General features: G+C 43.6%; 1 protein-coding gene across 2 annotated transcripts; it reads right to left on the bottom strand.

Moving 5' to 3' along the window:
* Window positions 1–5620: 5620 nt before the first annotated feature.
* On the bottom strand, window positions 5621–14224 carry ERMN (ermin). 2 transcript variants are annotated; one of them, XM_088461997.1, is made up of 3 exons: window positions 13756–14224; window positions 10084–10161; window positions 5621–6465 (listed from the first exon to the last, which is right to left on the bottom strand). In XM_088461997.1, the coding sequence occupies exons 1-3, from the start codon at window positions 13979–13981 to the stop codon at window positions 6044–6046; spliced, it is 726 nt and encodes a 241-aa protein (XP_088318123.1). In that variant the 5' UTR covers window positions 13982–14224; the 3' UTR covers window positions 5621–6043. The 2 variants fall into 2 exon arrangements, with proteins under 2 accessions (XP_088318123.1, XP_088318124.1); XM_088461998.1 differs by lacking the exon at window positions 10084–10161.
* Window positions 14225–20997: the final 6773 nt, after the last annotated feature.

Genomic DNA, 20997 nt, shown 5'->3' with positions numbered 1-20997 from the left:
GCAGCACTGCTGCAGTGATGCTGGCTGCAGGGTGCCATTGCAGTCAGAAGCAGGGGCCATGGGATGTCGACGGTGCCGCCCACAGAGCCCTGCACTCTGTGCGGCCGCACTGGCCGCACACCCGGAATGGGTGTGCTGGGCTTCTGCACTGGCTGCACACCCGGAATGGGTGTGCTGGGCTGCTGCAGAGGGAGGGAGGGAGGAAGTGAGGGGGGGGCGGCGCCAGACCCAGGCCCCCGCCGGGCCTCTCTGGAAGCCCGGGTAAACTGTACCCGCTCCCCCCCTCTCGGCGCCCCTGTCTATAATAGGAAAGATGGGCGAAAATATTAATAGAGCAATTCTCTAGTTCCTAAATAATGGGAAAGAGAGAGTGTATATATATATACTTCAGCAAACACAGATAAATATTAATCAAAAAATGTCAGATGTATAGGCTCATCACTAGTATGCAATCCTTTATCATGCAGACACTAAAAAAGCGCTGGTACATACATTTTATACATTTCGAAGGGGTATAATATCCCCTATATTGTGTAAGTACTGAAAAGCACTGTCACCTGGGTAAACATAGATCAGCAGATAGAATTCAAATTCAACATTAAGGAAATATTACATAAATCATTGGTTTAAGATTTTTTCTAATTTTTTTTATAAGAGATCAACAGTTGAAACTCACTCCAATATCTTATTAAGAGAGATAAAGTATCCCCTATATCATATGAATGCTTGGAAACATTGGGCCTGATTCAGACCCACTCGCGAGCGGCTGTCCGCTCGCAAGTGGGTCGATGTTATGGACTGAGCATGCGCACGACGGAGGGAGCTCCGTCGTGCGCATGCGCCAGACGCGACGAGCGAAGGAAAGTCCTTCGCTCGTTGTGTCCGATCAAAGGGGGCGTGCTGTCAATGTTGATTGACAGCACGCCCCCTTTGGTAGGCGTGCCGGGGGCGTGCCTCCCTGACGGGGGCGTTCCCACGGGAACGCCTCCCGTCAGAAGCCGGCCCACTGACATCACTAGTGATGTCAGTGGGAGTGATTTTGGCTCTGATAGAGCCAAAATCACTCCGGAGCTTGCGGTTGAAAACCTCAACCGCAGGCTCCGGCTCGCAATTTCGATGGTCGCGATGGTCACGACCATCGCGGCCATCACAATGCACGCTCATATAGCCTGTGGGTGGTGACCCACAGCTATACGAGCGTCCAGGAGGACGCTCCATTTTCATGGAGGCCGGCCCTCATTCAGAGCGTGCGCTCTGCTCAGAGCGTACGGCTCTGAATGAGGGCCATTGTCACCTGAATAAGTAAAGATCAGCCAATTAAATGTAAATTCAGCATAAATCAAAAAAGGATGTCAAATATATGAGCTCTTCACCAATGTATAATCCTTTATCTTATAAATGCACATAAATCTTGGTGCAAAATCATGAATTATATATAATTAGTTAATGAGTATTAGTGACAGTCAATTCCCCACCAGGAGAGAAAGACATAGAAAAGATACTCTTTTCTGGTACAATATCATGAATTATATGCTTAATCAGCTATAATCAATAGTATATAATTAATGAATGAGTATTAGTGAATATGAAAAAAGTAAAGAAAACACTATGAAGAATGTCTCTCCACTTCTGCTTTTACATGGAGGGTGTGCAGGCCATGCAATGGGAGAGTGGGGACTAGTGTTTATATAGAAAAAACAGCATTGGTGGAAGTTGTTAAGGTTCTGCCAGGTGTTAGATAAACCCTGTTACCATAAGGCATTGCAAGGTTAAATGCGCCCAGGAACAGTCAATTCCCACCAGGAGAGAAAGACATAGAAAAGATACTTATTTATCCAGTGTGAACTGTACTGTAAGAGAAAAGGAATAAAGGAATAACCCAATGTGTTTAGCTAACTTGCTCAAACCTGTCAGCAGCTAGATGCCGCGTGTCTGTAACCACAGACAAGCTGAATAGTCCGGCTCCAATGTCACGCGGCGACCGTCACGTGATCGCAGTCAGCCGGCAAGTATCCAGGGAGACGCTATGTTTCTGCAGCCCAAGGGTAAGTAAGTCCCACTCGGAAAGAGTGTAAGCCAGCAATGGATCACATTATCGGTCATGTGACTAGATCAGCTGACAGGTGCCTGAATGACGCGCGTTTCGCCCGGAGGCTTGTTCACATAGGAAGGAACGCCCAGTGTACTGAGAGCTCTCTGTAACAGCATAAATGGGTTGGCCTATCAGGGACTACCATATCTGATTGATGTGTCCCAGAACAAACCATAGATTGGCACTATTTAGTCGTCAGTCTCTTGCTGATTGACATGCTTAATAGCTAATCAAGTTGTAGTTAAAGTTAAAGTTAGACTTTAAAAATAAAATAAATTAGATATAATCTAATCTAATGTGCTTTATTACCACACCCTCCCACTGCTTTATTACCACACCCTCCCACTGCTTTGTTACCACACCCTCCCGCTGTTTTATTACCACACCCTCCCACTGCTTTATTACCACACCCTCATGCTGCTTTATTACCACACCCTCACGCTGCTTTATTACCACACCCTTCCTGCTGCTTTATTACCACACCCGCCTGTAGCTTTATTACCACACTCTCCTGCTGCTTTATTACCACACTCTCCCGCTGCTTTATTACCACACCCTCCTGCTGCTTTATTACCATACCCTCCTGTTGCTTTAATGCCACACCCTGCTGTTTTATTACCACACCCTCACGCTGCTTTATTACCACACCCTCCTGCTGCTTTATTACCACACTCTCCTGCTGCTTTATTACCACACCCTCCTGCTGTCCTGCTGCTTTATTACCACACCATCCTGCTGCTTTATTACCACACCCTCCTGCTGTCCTGCTGCTTTATCACCACACCCACCTGCTGCTTTATTGCCACACCTTCCTGCTGCTTTATTACCACACCCTCCTGCTGTCCTGCTGCTTTATTACCACACCTTCCTGCTGCTTTATTACCACACCCTCCTGCTGCTTTATTGCCAATAACCTCCTGCTGCTTTATTATCACACCCTCCTGCTGCATTATTACCACACCCTCCTGCTGCTTTATTACCACACCCTCCTGCTGTCCTGCTGCTTTATTACCACACCCTCCTGCTGCATTATTACCACACCATCCTGCTGCTTTATTACCACACCCTCCTGCTGTCCTGCTGCTTTATCACCACACCCACCTGCTGCTTTATTGCCACACCTTCCTGCTGCTTTATTACCACACCCTCCTGCTGTCCTGCTGCTTTATTACCACACCTTCCTGCTGCTTTATTACCACACCCTCCTGCTGCTTTATTGCCAATAACCTCCTGCTGCTTTATTATCACACCCTCCTGCTGCATTATTACCACACCCTCCTGCTGCTTTATTACCACACCCTCCTGCTGTCCTGCTGCTTTATTACCACACCCTCCTGCTGCATTATTACCACACCCTCCTGCTGCTTTATTACCACACCCTCCTGCTGTTCTGCTGCTTTATTACCACACCCTCCTGCTGCTTTATTACCACACCCTCCTGCTGTCCTGCTGCTTTATTACCACACCTTCCTGCTGCTTTATTGCCACACCTTCCTGCTGCTTTATTACCATACCCTCCTGCTGCTTTATTGCCAATAACCTCCTGCTGCTTTATTACCACACCCTCCTACCACTTTATTGCCAATAACCTCCTACCGCTTTATTGCCAATAACCTCCTATCTCTCCATTGCCGCAAGCTCCTACTGCTTTTTTGCCATAACCTCCTACCACTTTATTGCCAGAACCTAATACCACTTTATTGCCACATGCTCCTGATGCTTTATTGACTTAAGCTCTTACTGCTTTATTGATGCACGCTTCTACCCGTTTATTGCTGCAAGGTTCAGCCACTTTATTGCCGCAAGCTGATTATTGCCACATGCTCCTAATGCTTTATTGACTTAAGCTCCTACTGCTTTATTGCCACAAGCTCTTACTGCTTTATTGATGCACGCTTCTACCCGTTTATTGCTGCAAGGTTCAGCCACTTTATTGCCGCGAGCTGATTACTCTATTGCCGCATGCTTCTAATGCTTTATTTCCACATTCTCCTACCGCTTTATTGCAACATCTTCATTGCCATATTCTCCTACCGCTTTATTGCCACAAACTAATACTGTTTTATTGCCACAAAGCTCTTACCGTGTTTTCTGCTTTTTTTCCGTAACCTTCTACCAAATTATTAGCATGGACCATACTGTAAATTATTTCATTTGGTCCTGAACCACTAACCTGTGGCACCCCTTCCAAGGCACCTCAAGGTGCCATGGCACCCAGTTTGATAACCACTGTAAGTCACCTGACCATATCATATGCAGACCATTACATTCACTCAATGTCACCTGGCCAGATGCAGACCATTACACTCACTCAGTGTTACCTGACCAGAAGCAGAACATTACACTCACTCAATGTAATCTGACCAGATAGAGAATGTTTCTTTTACTCATTGTCACCATAATACAGTCCTATTATATTTAAAACAACTATAGTAATTAAGTTATATAGCTAAGGTTATTAGAAAAGATACTGAGAAGTGCTCCTGGTAATTAAAAGCATTCAAGCCACAGCCCTTCAAAACCTCAGACTGCTCTTGTTCAAATAAGCATAGTGGTCCTGTAAGCCCCATCACTATGGTCATTTATATCAGTAATAACATTCAGTTGCACACACTAGTTACATTTAACAAAAAAAATGAGAGAAAAATTCCAAATATTTCTACGATTTTAAACATTTGTATTTTATTCACATATCACATTGATGGGCTTATGCTATGAGAATATATAGAGAGAAAAAGTTACCTCAGAAAGTAATTTCACATAAAGAAACCTGTTATGAATCCAGTTTTCTCATGAAATATTAGTATTGCATAGAGGTCATAGAGGTATAATAATAATACTTTTCTACAGCTATTTAGGAGAGAGAGAGAATAGATAGATTTGAAATAGATAGATAGATAGATAGATAGATAGATAGATAGATAGATAGATAGATAGACAGATGGATCGATAGGTTTGAAATAGATATATATATATATATAGATAGATTTGAAATAGATAAGTAGAGAGATTAAAGATAAATACATATAAGATAGACAGATAGATAGATAGATAGATAGATAGATAGATAGATAGATAGATAGATAGATAGGTAGATAGACCGATTATAGAGAGAGAGAGAGAGAGAGAGAGAGAGAGAGAGAGAGAATAGATAGATTTGATATAGATATATAGATAGATTTGAAATAGATAGATAGATAGATAGATAGATAGATAGATAGATAGATAAGAGATAAATAGATATGAGATAGCTAGATATATAGATAGATAGATAGATAGATAGATAGATAGATAGATTATAGATAGATAGGTAGATAGATAGATAGATAGATAGACTATACGTAGATATATAGATATGAGATATATAGATATAGATTACAGATAGATTGATAGATAGATATGAGATAGATAGATAGATAGACTATAGATAGATACATATGAGATAAATAGATAGATAGATAGATAGATAGATGTGAGACAGATAGATAGATAGATAGATAGATAGATAGATAGATAGATAGATAGATAGATAGATATTGGTACCCAAATTTGAACAAATATATTTTTGTTTTATTTTTGTCATTTCGGTAACTGTTCACATACAATTATTTGCATTATTACTTCAAACAGGAAATTAGTTCTACCACAAAACCATTGTTAAAAATATTCTAATTACTGTTTATTGGAAATTGAGTGATATGCTATGTTACATGCAGTGGGTCAATGGAAAGTAAAATTGAAAACTAGTAGCTGTGTTAAAAGGCATTTTGGATGAATACCTGCCAACAGTCCAAATTTTCTTAGGAGAGTCCCTTGTATCTTTTAGGTATGTGGCCAGGCAGATAGGGCTTGCGTCTCCCTGAAGTGGTTGAGGTTTGGATGGACCTGTGCGTGCCTGGGAGCATCAGTCAGGATTGTTGGCAGGTGTGTGATACTTGATGCTGCACTAGACTACAAATTCATCATAGACTCAAACTCGTCAATCCTCTGCTTGGTGTTTCCTTTCCTGATCTTGCGGTATGATACAGTGTCATATTTAGAATAGCTGTGCCTAGAAATGTCAGGCTTGTTTCCTGACGCTGACTGGTCTTCCTTTGATTCAAGATGGCTGCCACCTGGACTAACTGAATGGGATCTATATTCTTGCTCGTCATATGACCCCTCTCCACTTTCGTTGTCAGTCTCAATGGATGTGTTTTCTTCCTCTGTCTCAATCAGTATATCTTCTACACTAGTCTCCGCCAGGTGCTTCCTTTGGTTATACAGTGTGATATCTGGGGTTTCTGTTTCAACTCCCTCTTGGTCTTTATCTTGTTCATTTAAGTCTTCTTTAACAGGTAATGTACCTGCTGGAGCACACTCACTGTCTGTTTCTGCATAGAAAGGGTTATATAGTCATAATTAAGCATACATGTGATGGCAAGGATATATGCAACATGTACATTAATATACATACCATACCCCCCAACTGTCCTGCTTTGGGGGGGACAGTCCCACTTTTCGGAGACTGTCCCACCTACCCACCCGCAGGCCGCTGCGTTCTGCAGGGTGGGAAGGGGGAGGGGCACTCTCTCACTGATGCTCTGCATAACTGAGCAGCATTCATGCATATGGTATCTACACAGTACCGGGGAGAGTCTGGAGGCAGTCCAGCATCTCCAGGAGTACTTGGCACACCCCCAGAGTGATGGAAATGGGGGATTGTCAGCAGGGCTACTCCCTCTTCCCACAAGGCCACACCCCCTTTTCAGACCTAATGTTACATGATAGATGTTGGGATGGGATGCATGACATACATATATTTGCTGACTAGTAATGTCACAATGTCAGCAATGTGTTCGATGACTTATTTTGAATGTCTTTCATTATGAAGGTGCATATTTTCTACAGTGCAGGTTTTTTGAAGTGGAGATGTTGCCACACTAAGGGTGGAATGTACTATATGTCGCATCCTCGATGCGGTACATCCCCCCTCACTTCGGGAACATAACGCAGTTCATTACCGCGATATCTACTAAGAATATCACACAGGACACCTCTCCCGATAAGAGCTGTCCTTTGCGATGGCCCCCGGACAGAGTGACTTCCGGGTTTAACACCACGGGTCGCAGGGGGTGATGGGAGGGATCCGATCAGATTCCTCCCACCCTGGAGCATCCCGATAAGAAGCCCATAGGCTTCCATTGGGTAACGGTACCCATTGGGACGAAGTACCGGAAATTGCATTCCGGTGCTTAGTACATTTACGGAACTCAGTCAAACCCCCGATTACAAAATTTTCGGGGGGTTTTACCGCATTTTCTCTATTAGTACATCCCGCCCTAACAATTCTCAACAATGATTAACAGTGAGGTGAAATGGTGTCACTATGGTGTGCGTAACACATTTGTGCTGCAGGGAGTATTTATACATTATACTTTTTATAACTACCAGCATATCTTGCTGACAATGTTATTGGTAGGGGCCCCCAGAAGTTAGTTGTCCTGTGACCCCCACAAACCTTAATCTGGTACCGGACATTGGGCCTGATTCGGATTTGTGCTGAAACCGATGGTTTACGTAGAATTCCGATGTTTGGGGATCTGCTCGCAGTCCCCACTTATGCAGCATAATTGTCATGTTTGGGGGGCAGATATAGGTAATACCTTACAAATCAGAATCAGTACCATTGTACAGAGTAGGGAAGCTATCAGTGGTGACACTCTCACTAGTATAGAACTGGGTTTAGCTTTATAAATAGTTATACACACACCACGTGCAGTTAGGTTAGAATGAGGGCTCTGTGAAGCCTCAGAAATTCTGTATGTAGTGAATTTTGCCTCAAAAATGTCATCTCCCTCTGTATCTGTAATACATTTCATGATTTCACGGTGTAAAGTAATAAATAATATACATAAGTTATAAAAAAAAACATGTTCTTTTAAATTGACCATTTTGCAGAGAGGTGCATGTGCGGATGCCCTTGTCCCCATGTGCTCTTCTCCCAAATCCTCAACCCTAACCTTAGGGGCTAACACCCCCTTGGTGACAGGTTGGGGCTCTGTCCTGCGTGTATGTGGGCAATAAACCTACAGGGGAAGAGCATGGAGGCTGCCTGGGAAGCATTGGAAGATTCCTCTGCGGCAATGCTTTGCCCAAGGGTTAGAACAGAACAGAACTAGCTACAGTATCTGGGCCAAGCTCGAAAAAGCTAAGCTTATTGGATCTTGGTACACTGGCACAGACTGCTGTTCCCATTGAGAATAGTGGTGACTGTGGTCTGCAGCATTATTTGCCTAACACATGATTTCATCTTTAATCTATAGACCATTTTTTATAATACAGGTGACTGTGGTATTTTGGCAACCAGGGGCTTTAGGTTTCCAATGGGTTCACAAGGTCACATCTCCTAATTTGTATGCAGCGCCAGCTTTTGCTTTTGTTCATTCAGTCTCCGTTCATCATTAGCCTTCTCCAGACTAGGGGAACGCCAAAAAGCAGCCGCAAAGGGGCCGGAGATTCATTCCAGAAGCCCTCACCCACCAACTCCATCACCATTATACTAACGCAATTGTACACGCTACAGCTTCAGCTGAAATAACCTGTCAGCTATAGACTATACTATTGTTATACAGCTTAATGTATTAACACACATTGACAATGGACTTTGTGTAGCATTATATAATATATCATGCAACGTACTTTACTGTAGAATCAGAGCAATGTAAGTGCTACATTATTGTACATACTGCATAGTACTACAAAATCGGAGAGCAGCAAGTGTTATTTAATACGCACGATGGCTATTCCATGAATGTACAATGCATTTCTATGATGTGCCACCAGGTGCTCTAGTCCATAATTTATTATTGTTATTTGTATTGCGTTACCATTAAACTGCACTTTTTCAGAGAATATTGAACCACTTACGTAATTCCAGGCCCCAGGTTACACATTCTCTATCGTACATACACTACATTTTTGTCAAAAGCCAAAAACTGATGAGTATAGAGGAAACTGGAGATCCCGGAGAAAATCCAAGTAAATATTGGGGGGATGGGGGAATAGGTCCCTGGTCAGAATTAAAACCATGGCCCCAGCACTGAGACACAGCAATGCTAGCCATTGTGCTAACTGCTGTGGATCTAATGACAGTACACATATAGGGCCTGATTAAGAGATGGACAGAATTACAGACACCTCCTTGCAGCATCTGTGTGATCCCAGTGCTGCAACCGAGGTCGCGGCCTGGGATCACCATCGGAACAATCGTGACCATCGGTCGCGATTGTTGTCCCTTTGGCCATGCTGTGGTAGTTGAAGTTTACCACAACCTGACCAGGTCCTGGCAGCTTGCAAGGCCAGGAAATCTGCGCCCATGGATACAGACCCTCGCCTCAGCACTCCCAGAAAACGGGGACAACACGTCCCCATTTCCGGGATTGCAGGTCCTCTCTGCCCCCGCACCTCCCCCTAAAAGTTTCTGCCTGTCAGTCAGACAGAGGCTTGGGGGAAATCCATGCGGTATTGCAGGACTGGTTCCGCACATGCGCAAAATGGGTCCTGCGCGTGCACAGAGTAGGAGACATCACAGATGTGCACTAACCATTGGGTTAGCGTACATCCCTGAATCAGGCCCATAGTCAGTGAGAGCACTTAGTGTAAGTCACAAAGACGTGGCTTTAGCCCAGTGAGAAATGTAATCCATCTGTAAAAGATAATCCTCATATCTAGGTCATACTTCCCTACTTTTTTGTTTCCCCTCTGGGATCTCCAAGTGAGAGGAAGCGGCAACGCAATTCGCATCATATTGGCCCTGACTCCCGCAACACAATGTGGGAAAGTGCTCAGCTCTGATTTATGCAAGTATGATTTAGGTGAGCTTGCCATAATTCTCTGTGTATCTAGTACATTGTGGATCATCTTCAAAATGAGCAGTCTTATACATGCACGTCGACATAGAGTTGAGGCAATCAGTTATTTTATATCACAATTGAATTGTCCTACAGTACCTAATATCAATTCACTTTCTCCTTCGTTTTGTTCTTCAGATTCTGTTTGGGATATCGACACTGGCTCTGTTTCTTGCCCTAAAAAAGAAAATGACTCTGTGCAGCATCACTGTGTAGTTACATTTCTGTAATAGACTGTCATAAGTTTACAAATTCAAATTGAATTCAGCTGCTACCTCCCCTCAGTGATGTGCGGTGAGGTAAATGGCCGGGGAGGCACTGGCTAGTATCATAGCCAGATTTACAGATACATATATGAACCCAAGGATTCATGTGGGCATTATACAAAGGTGCAGCAGTATATAGTGCTGGAAACTTGGTGTGTTTTGATCAGGGATGTGAGGAAAAGGTAGACAGGGGAGGCATTGCCTCACCTGCCATACACTTTTTACTCCAGAGTTTAGACTATAACAATTAGTAGAATAATGCAAAGATATTTATAATATTTATTTATTTAAATTTTTCTTAATATTTTTAGGGGTACATTTACTACAGTGAGAGTTTTTAGAAGTGGTTATGTTACTCATAGCAACCAATCATATTTTCTAGAAAGTGCTAGTCAAATGTTAAGTAGAATCTGATTGGTTGCTAAGGGCAACATCTCCACTTCTAATAACTCTCTCTTTAGTAAATGTACCCATTATAGTCAAAACCCTGGCGTATACCTAAGTATGACAGGAAAGGCTCTGCCTCACCTCACCGCACATCAATGCCTCCCCTTAGTGAAGCCCTGGAAACTGCACACTGGAGAGCTTTGCCTGGGACTTCATTGCTGTTGTTGTACAACACCCGAAGAGGACGACACTCTCATTTGTTTTCTCAAATTAACATATTATTTTACTGTAATCTTGTTTTATCATCTGTTTAACAAAATAATACAATGTGATGAACTGCAATTACTTGAAGTTGTCCCTACCTGTGTGGAGTTTGTATATTCTCCCTGTGCTTGCGTGGGTTTCCTCCGGGTACTCCGGTTTCCTCCCACACTCCAAAAATATACTGGTAGGTTAATTGCCTCCCAACACAAATTAACCCTAGTATGAATGTGTGTGCACATGTGATAAGGAATATAGAGTGTAAGCTCCACTGGGGCAGGGACTGATGTGAATGGCCAAATATTCTCTGTAAAGCGCTGCGGAATATGTGTGCGCTATATAAATAACTGGTAATAAATAGATAGATGATGATAGATAGACCTACAGACAGACTGACCGATCGAATTATTGATAGATAGATAGATAGATAGATAGATAGATAGATAAATTTGAGATGTATAGAAAGATTGATATACATTAGAGAGACACATAGGCCCCCATTTACTAACGAGTTGTATCACCAAAATGAGTGATAAATGTCACTGTGTATGATAAATGGTGCTCCAGCCAATCAGCTCCCAACTGTCACTTGTTTTGGTGATAAAACTCGTTAGTAAATGAGGCCCCATAGGGCGGTATCCAATTAGCTCCGAACATTGTTTGAGCGCTAATAGATCCCCTGGGGCTATCCAATTAGCCCCAAAGTCCGGCCCGATGTAGCGCAATGGGATTTATTTTTGGGACCTGATGTGTCCCGAAAAATGATCCCCAAAAAGTGCAGATTTTTCGCCAGTGCAATGGCGTAAACACATAGGTCCGTGAACTTATCACGGATCCTATGTGTTTTCGGGCAAATTATCCTATTTGTTCACCCAAACAATTATGATAGGGATAGGGTGAAAAGAAAAATCAGCAAAAAATAAGGATTATTGGTGAAAAATCCCAGTTTTTCGCCCCGAAAAATATTGGGGCTAATTGGATAGATGGATGGATAAAAAGATTGATATATGACAGATAGATAGATAGATAGATAGATAGATAGATAGATAGACAGATAGATAGGTAGATAGATAGTTGATAAATAAATAGATAGGTAGATGATAGATAGATAGATAGATAGATAGAAAGATAGATAACTATTGATAGATATGAGATATATAGAAAGATTGATATGCATTAGAGAGACACATAGGGTGGTATCCAATTAGCCCTGAACATTGTTTGGGCGCTAATGGATCCCCTGGGGCTATCCAATTAGACCCAAAGTCTGGCCACACGCCAGCACTTATCTGCAATTTTTTTGGGGGTCCTGATGTGTTTCCCAAAAATGATCCCCCCGAAAAGTGCAGATTTTTCGCCAGCGTAATGGCGTAAACAAATAGGTCCATGAATCTATCACAGATCCTATGTGTTTTCGGGCACATTATCCTATTTGTTCGCCCGAATAAATAGGAAAGGGATAGGGCGAAAAGAAAAATCGGCAAAAAACAGGGATTATCTGAAAAAAAATCACCGTTTTTCGCCCTGAAAAAATATTGGGGCTAATTGGATAGATGGATGTATGGATAAAAAGATTGATATGCGACAAATAGATAGATAGATAGATAGATAGATAGATAGATAGATAGATAGACAGATAGGTAGATAGATATGCCTTAGAGCAGTGATTTTCAACCTTTTAAACTTGAGGCACACTACACAAGATTTTAAAATTGCCAAGGCACACCATCCAGCTATGCAGTGTGCGTGAACAATGAAAAAACATAAACATTGGCTCCCACATAAAAATATACACACATATTGGCTTCCTCAGGAATAAAACACACATATTGGCCTCCACTGGAATAAAACACACTACATACAAGTGCACCGAGCTGACTGCTGCGGCACACTTGACAACCGCTCGCGGCACACTAATGTGCCACGGCACAGGAGTTGAAAAACACTGCCTTAGAGACATAGGGGCATATTCAATTAGCCGCAGGGTTTTCCTACTAATTGGCGTCCAAAATCACAGTGGCACGGGGATAAGCTATTCAATTAAATAGCCTTTTCCCCGCGCTGTAAAATCAGGACTCACACACGTAAACACACTGATTCCACGTAAACTGCGGAATCAATGGTGTTTTTCCCTGCACGCGAGGCCGATTTGGTTGTTTTTACAAGGATTTTACCTCGCACCTCCATGAGCTGCGAGGTAAGTCCGACTGCGGGGATGAATTGGTCCAGCGCAGCAATTAGGTGCGGGGAAAACCCACGGCTAATTGAATATGCTAGATAGATAGATAGATGGATAGATAGATAGATAGATAGATAGATAGATAGATAAATAGATAGATAGATAGATAGATAGATAGATAGATAGATAGATAGATAGATAGATATGAAATACATAGATAAAATATAGTTATATACCATAGCAGGTGAACTAAAGTCATATGATGATTTGCAAACAATGTTATTAGTTTTGCTGTATTGTTAAAGATAAAATATTTGATTGTACCAAATTTCCTGCTGCAACTGAACTGTAATTTAAAACAGCCAGAAATTGTTAAAACTATTAAGCAGTAAGTGTGAATGTTGCGTTCTGTTATAGAGAATAGGAAAGTGGAGTGTTTTGTTAGAGCTTAAAGCTTCAACTTTTCTAACTTCAAAACTCTGATTTGTGTCAACTGAAATCTCCAGAACAAAAATAGTGAAGTTACAAATAACATCAACATAAATGTATTTTCCTTCAGAAGACAACAATTTAATAATCATAATTTGCAAATCATTATTTTCAATTAGGCCACATGATTAAAAATGTGAGTTCACTTTGATTATTATAATATATATATTTATTTAAAAGCCATAATACCTTCCTCAATCTTCTCCTTGTTTATATCCAAAACTGGAGTAACAACTTTGTCCACTAGATGGATACCAGTTCCCTCTGTACATTTGCTTGAAAACACTGGATCACATTCACGCGTTTCGCATAAAATAGATGTGTCTATTTGATCTATAACATCAGCTATCTGCACTGGGATTATTTCAGGCTGCGCGTTTCCATTATATTCAGAGACCTGGAATTCTTCTGCCATTATGGCCGTCTTCAAGATAATTGTAAATCCCAACAGCAAAACGTGACAGTATTAAATAAATTTCAGCACGTAAATTGCCAGTTTTACCAACTCTTTGTCAGCTTAGCACTCTTCTTTTGTATGCTCGGGGCTAAAACAAAAATAACTCAATGACATTATGAGGGGTTTATCAGATCTTCAGCAATATTGCCTTTTCAGAGCTGGGGCTCACACGTTTCCTGGAGTATTCCTAGAATAATAGCAGACACATTTGCCTTTCTTATAAGGGAACAAATAGTGCAATCAAGCTTTTGTCTAAGCAGTCAGTAATTATTATACATCTTTTCAGGCCAATAGAATGAGAGATTTTCTATTCTTACAAGAATGGCTCTTTGTGCTTTCATTGTACACAGCAGCAACAATTGTTCCTAATCTTTAATCCATAGCAAGTGACCACTGCTAGTCACATTAGATCTCAGCAACCAGCTTATAATTCACACTAGTTATTTTGTTCTATTAATCCTTACAGGAACGTCATTAAACAAGTGCTTCATATTTGAAAAGCTTATCTTCCCTGTAGTGACATTAAACTTTTGAGACAAGTATATAAAAGATATAATTTATCCTACTGTGGCTTGTAGTTTGGCTACATCATAGAATAATCATTTCTAAATGTATGTTACATAGTTATAATAGATCTTCTAATTGTGCAATTATAACTTTTAACATTTTGTTACCAGTGGTTTGTGCTGATTTGTCAGGTTAGCAAGACAAGATTTCACATTAATAGACTTTGTAGGTTACAGAAGAAATAACTAAATAAGTACAGGTTGAGTCTCCCATATCCAATTATTCCGAAATATGGAATATTCCGAAATGCAGAATTTTTTTGGCTTGACTGAGATAATGAAACCTTTGATTTTTGATGGTTCAATATACACAAACTTTGTCTAAGGCACAAATTATTAAAAATATTGTATAAAATAACCTTCAGGCTGTGTGTATAAGGTGTATACGAAACATAAATACATTTTATGTATGTACACAAACTTTGGTTGAGCCACAAAATTATTGAAAATATTGTATAATATTACCTGCAGGCTGTGTGTATAAGGTGTATATAACACATAAATGCATTCTGTGTGTATATTTGGGTCCCATCCCAAGATATCTCATTATGGTATGCAATAATTCCAAAATACGGAATATTCAGTTATCCATAATACCCCTGGTCCCAAGCATTTTGGATATCGAAGACTCAACCTGTACTTATACCCCTTTTAGACCGATGACCAGGGAAATACACGGCTCTATCAATCACCGCCTCAGTCCCCGACACTGGTACAGAGCAGGGTTGCAGCCCCAGGACTCTGACCCGGGTTGGTCCCTTTCCCACATAGGGTCTCTTTCAGACCCGCTCGCAAGCGCCTGAGTGCTGGCAAGCGGGTCATTGTTTGGCTGTGCGCACGCGCAGCGGCCGCACTGTGTGTGCGCAAGCCCTCGAGTGGGAGAGAAATTCTCTCGCTCCGGGGCTTACTACAAAAAGGTCGGCTGTCGATGTTGATCGACAGCTCACCCCATTTTGTTAGCGTGGTGGGGGAGTGGTTTCACAATCGGAGGCGTTACCAAGCGAATGCCTGTTGTTTGTGGGTGGCCCCACTGACATCACCAGTGATGTCAGTGGGAGAGCTTCTGGCTCTATTAGAGCCGAAAGCTCTCTGGGGCTTGCGGCAGACGAGACCCTACCACAAGGGTCTCGTCGCAAGCATTTTGCGAGCGGCTCTGCATGAGGTCCATAGTCTAGATGGGATCGGTATGAAATAATGCGGGACCTATGTCCGGCAGTCAAACACCCGACGATGGAAGCCCGGCACCAGTGATGATCCCAACAGCTCTAAAGGTAAGTACTAACTAACCCCCCCCGTTGAACCCTAGCCCTCCTTTAGGGGTGCCTAACACTAACCTCCCTACCTAGTGCCTAATCCTAACCCCCTCTAAGTGCCTAAACCTAGCACCCCCTTCCCTGCAGCTAAACTTAACCCTCCCTGGGTGGTGCCTAACCCTATCCTCTCTCCGGAGATGCCTGACCCTAACCTCCCATTCCCCTACCCTAACCCTCCCGGGGGGGTGCCTAACCCTAAGTCCCCCCCGGGAGCCCCTAACCTAACCCTGCCCCCCGCAGCTGTCCTCACCTAGCGCCCGGCGCCTGGCTTACCTTCGATTCGATGGTATGCCGGGTGTCGGACTCCCGGCGTAGGTAAAATGACAGGCGTCTGGACATCGACGCCTGTCATTAGACCCCTGCCAGGATTAGACAGTCGGGAAGCTTGACTTGGATCTAGACAGGATGCGCGTACGTGTTAGGCTAAATGTGAAAGGGGTAGCCCAAAGGTTCTCAAACTCAGTCCTCAGGACTCCAAACAGCGCATGTTTTTCAGGTCTCCTCACAGAATCGCAAATGAAATAATTAGCTCCACCTGTGAATCTACTAAAATGTGTCAGTAAGTAATGATTACACCTGTGCACCTGCTGGGTGACCTGGAAACGTATCCTGTGTGGAGTCCTGACCGAGTTTGAGAACCACTGGTCTTGCCTATGGAACTTTAAACAGTTTCAGGGACAAAAAAGTCTTTATTTCCCTACCTGTTGAAAGAAATATATTTTATTTGAAATATGTAGGGGGGGGCGGACAAGCATAAGCAAAAGTGTGCAGACCCAACTGTAGCTGCAATTATCTAAAGTAATATAGTATATATCACAATGGAAAAGATAATAGATATGTAATATATTACAATGCTAAGATATTAGTAGCAGCCGGATTCAGAGATGTACGGTAACCCGATGAATGTTGGAGGACTGCGCATGCACAGGATCTGTACTGCGCAGGTGCAGCCCTCCATCAGCGAGTCTGCTCGCAGTGCCTCCCAGCTGCATCCTGTCACTGATTGTAAGGCTGTGGCGTTTGGAGGGCCAACATTCCAGGAAACGGGAGGCAAGCTGTCCCCCGTTTGTCAGGAGGTGACGAGGCCAAGGTCAGCATCATTGGACGCAGATTTTCTGGCCTCTCAAGTGACCATGCATAGGTCTGGATGAGGTAAGCTTCAGCTTAAGCAGCCTGGCCAAAGGGGCAACCATGGTGACCGATGTTCGCGATGGTCATCCGAGGCAGCATCTATGGAGATGCTGCACTCGGTTCTCTCAGATGCAGCAAGGAGGTGTCTATTCCTCCATTACAATTGCTGCATTACAATTTGTTGGACGGTATTGCATAGCCGCTTCTGTGCAGCTGTGCAATACCGTCCATCTCTGAATCAGGCCCCTGGATCATTAAGTTTTAATATACGGATCTGTCATTTCTTACTGTTGCTTCGGTTGTGCCATATAAACCACTTTCGGAGCGCCAGGTCCCGTGCAACTCAGACGCACCAAGTGCCTTTTTCACTAAGAATGTGCATCTTATTATAATGAAACACATAGATGTGACTGAACTGAACTACATTGCTAGTGTACACTGATCAATGGGGTGTGCGACATTTGTACATCTGTGTGCGACTGAGTCTGAACTGTGTACGCAGTGCTACGATGCAGTGTGTGTAGCTTTTCCTCCATTGTGCTTCATCAACTTTGTACGTGTGTAAAACCGATTCCTGTGGGGTTATAGTCACTGCCCAGCACCTCTATTACACTGTGACAGCCCAGCACCTCTATTATACTGTGACAGCCCAGCACCTCTATTACACTGTGACAGCCTAGCACCTCTATTACACTATGACAGCCCAGCACCTCTAATACACTGTGACAGCCCAGCACCTCTATTACACTGTGACAGCCCAACACCTCTATTACACTGTGACAGCCCAGCACCTCTATTACACTGTGACAGCCAAGCACCTCTATTACACTGTGACAGCCCAGCATCTCTAGTACACTGTGACAGCCCATCACCTCTATTACACTGTGACAGCCCAGCATCTCTAGTACACTGTGACAGCCCAGCACCTCTAGTACACTGTGAGTGTCTTTTTGCTGATTCTGCGATGCGTATAAGTCACAAAACTGTGTACGCAGTGCTACGATGCAGTGTGTGTAGCTTTTCCTCCATTGTGCTTCATCAACTTTGTACGTGTGTAAAACCGATTCCTGTGGGGTTATAGTCACTGCCCAGCACCTCTATTACACTGTGACAGCCCAGCACCTCTATTATACTGTGACAGCCCAGCACCTCTATTACACTGTGACAGCCCAGCACCTCTATTACACTATGACAGCCGAGCACCTCTAATACACTGTGACAGCCCAGCACCTCTATTACACTGTGACAGCCCAGCACCTCTATTACACTGTGACAGCCCAACACCTCTATTACACTGTGACAGCCCAGCACCTCTATTACACTGTGACAGCCCAGCATCTCTAGTACACTGTGACAGCCCAGCACCTCTAGTACACTGTGAGTGTCTTTTTGCTGATTCTGCGATGCGTATAAGTCACAAAACTTAAAGAAAAACATGTTACAGTATGTTGCTTCTCTTCTTCTCATTGTGACACTCTACAGCAGACATGTCAAACATAGGGCCCGTTGTCCGCATGCAACCCAAATGCACATTTTATGTGTCCCGATAGTGACAGTGTCACCGTCACCTGCTTCATCAACTTTGTACGTGTGTAAAACCGATTCCTGTGGGTTATAGTCACTGCCCAGCACCTCTAATACACTGTGACAGCCCAGCACTTCTATTACACTGTGACAGCCCAGCACCTCTATTTCACTGTGACAGCCCAGCACCTCTGATACACTGTGACAGCCCAGCACCTCTATTACACTGTGACAGCCCAGCACCTCTATTAAACTGTGACAGCCCAACACCTCTATTACACTGTGACAGCCCAGCACCTCTATTACATTGTGACAGCCCAGCACCTCTATTACACTGTGACAGCCCAACACCTCTATTACACTGTGACAGCCCAGCACCTCTAATACACTGTGACAGCCCAGCATCTCTATTACACTGTGACAGCCCAGCACCTCTATTACACTGTGACAGCCCAACACCTCTATTACACTGTGACAGTCCAGCCCTTCTATTACACTGTGACAGACCAGCACCTTTATTACACTGTGACAGCCCAGCACCTCTATTACACTGTGACAGCCCAACACCTCTATTACACTGTGACAGCCCAGCACCTCTAATACACTGTGACAGCCCAGCACCTCTATTACACTGTGACAGCCCAACACCTCTATTACACTGTGACAGCCCAGCACCTCTAGTACACTGTGAGTGTCTTTTTGCTGATTCTGCGATGCGTATAAGTCACAAAACTTAAAGAAATACATGTTACAGTATGTTGCTTCTCTTCTTCTCATTGTGACACTCTACAGCAGACATGTCAAACATAGGGCCCGTTGTCCGCATGCAACCCAAATGCACATTTTATGTGTCCCGATAGTGACAGTGTCACCGTCACCTGCTTCATCAACTTTGTACGTGTGTAAAACCGATTCCTGTGGGGTTATAGTCACTGCCCAGCACCTCTAATACACTGTGACAGCCCAGCACTTCTATTACACTGTGACAGCCCAGCACCTCTATTTCACTGTGACAGCCCAGCACCTCTAATACTCTGTGACAGCCCAGCACCTCTATTACACTGTGACAGCCCAGCACCTCTATTACACTGTGACAGCCCAACACCTCTATTACACTGTGACAGCCCAGCACCTCTATTACATTGTGACAGCCCAGCACCTCTATTACACTGTGACAGCCCAGCACCTCTATTACACTGTGACAGCCCAACACCTCTATTACACTGTGACAGCCCAGCACCTCTAATACACTGTGACAGCCCAGCATCTCTATTACACTGTGACAGCCCAGCACCTCTATTACACTGTGACAGCCCAACACCTCTATTACACTGTGACAGTCCAGCCCTTCTATTACACTGTGACAGACCAGCACCTTTATTACACTGTGACAGCCCAGCACCTCTATTACACTGTGACAGCCCAACACCTCTATTACACTGTGACAGCCCAGCACCTCTAATACACTGTGACAGCCCAGCACCTCTATTACACTGTGACAGCCCAACACCTCTATTACACTGTGACAGCCCAGCACCTCTAGTATACTGTGAGTGTCTTTTTGCTGATTCTGCGATGCGTATAAGTCACAAAACTTAAAGAAATACATGTTACAGTATGTTGCTTCTCTTCTCATTGTGACACTCTACAGCAGACATGTCAAACATAGGGCCCGTTGTCCGCATGCAACCCAAATGCACATTTTATGTGTCCCGATAGTGACAGTGTCACCGTCACCTGCTTCATCAACTTTGTACGTGTGTAAAACCGATTCCTGTGGGGTTATAGTCACTGCCCAGCACCTCTAATACACTGTGACAGCCCAGCACTTCTATTACACTGTGACAGCCCAGCACCTCTATTTCACTGTGACAGCCCAGCACCTCTAATACACTGTGACAGCCCAGCACCTCTATTACACTGTGACAGCCCAGCACCTCTATTACACTGTGACAGCCCAACACCTCTATTACACTGTGACAGCCCAGCACCTCTATTACACTGTGACAGCCCAGCACCTCTAATACACTGTGACAGCCCAGCATCTCTATTACACTGTGACAGCCCAGCACCTCTATTACACTGTGACAGCCCAGCACCTCTAGTACACTGTGAGTGTCTTTTTGCTGATTCTGTGATGCGTATAAGTCACAAAACTTAAAGAAAAACATGTTACAGTATGTTGCTTCTCTTCTTCTCATTGTGACACTCTACAGCAGACATGTCAAACATAGGGCCTGTTGTCCGCATGCAATCCAAATGCACATTTTATGTGTCCCGATAGTGACAGTGTTACCGTCACATGGCCAGGGCCAGATTAAGGCTTGTGGGGGCCCTGGGGCAACTAAATTGTGGGGGCACCTACGCCGCCACAGGGAACCTAACCCCTACCCCACCCCCCGGTTACTTACCTTCTGGTTCTGTGTTGTGAATGAAGCAG

The sequence above is a fragment of the Taudactylus pleione genome, unplaced genomic scaffold, assembly GCF_031769625.1.
Source record: "Taudactylus pleione unplaced genomic scaffold, aTauple2 ptg001137l, whole genome shotgun sequence".
Classification (NCBI taxonomy): Eukaryota; Metazoa; Chordata; class Amphibia; order Anura; family Myobatrachidae; genus Taudactylus; species Taudactylus pleione.
Note: the sequence above shows the minus strand (reverse complement) of the source record. Positions and strands in the feature narration are given on the sequence as shown.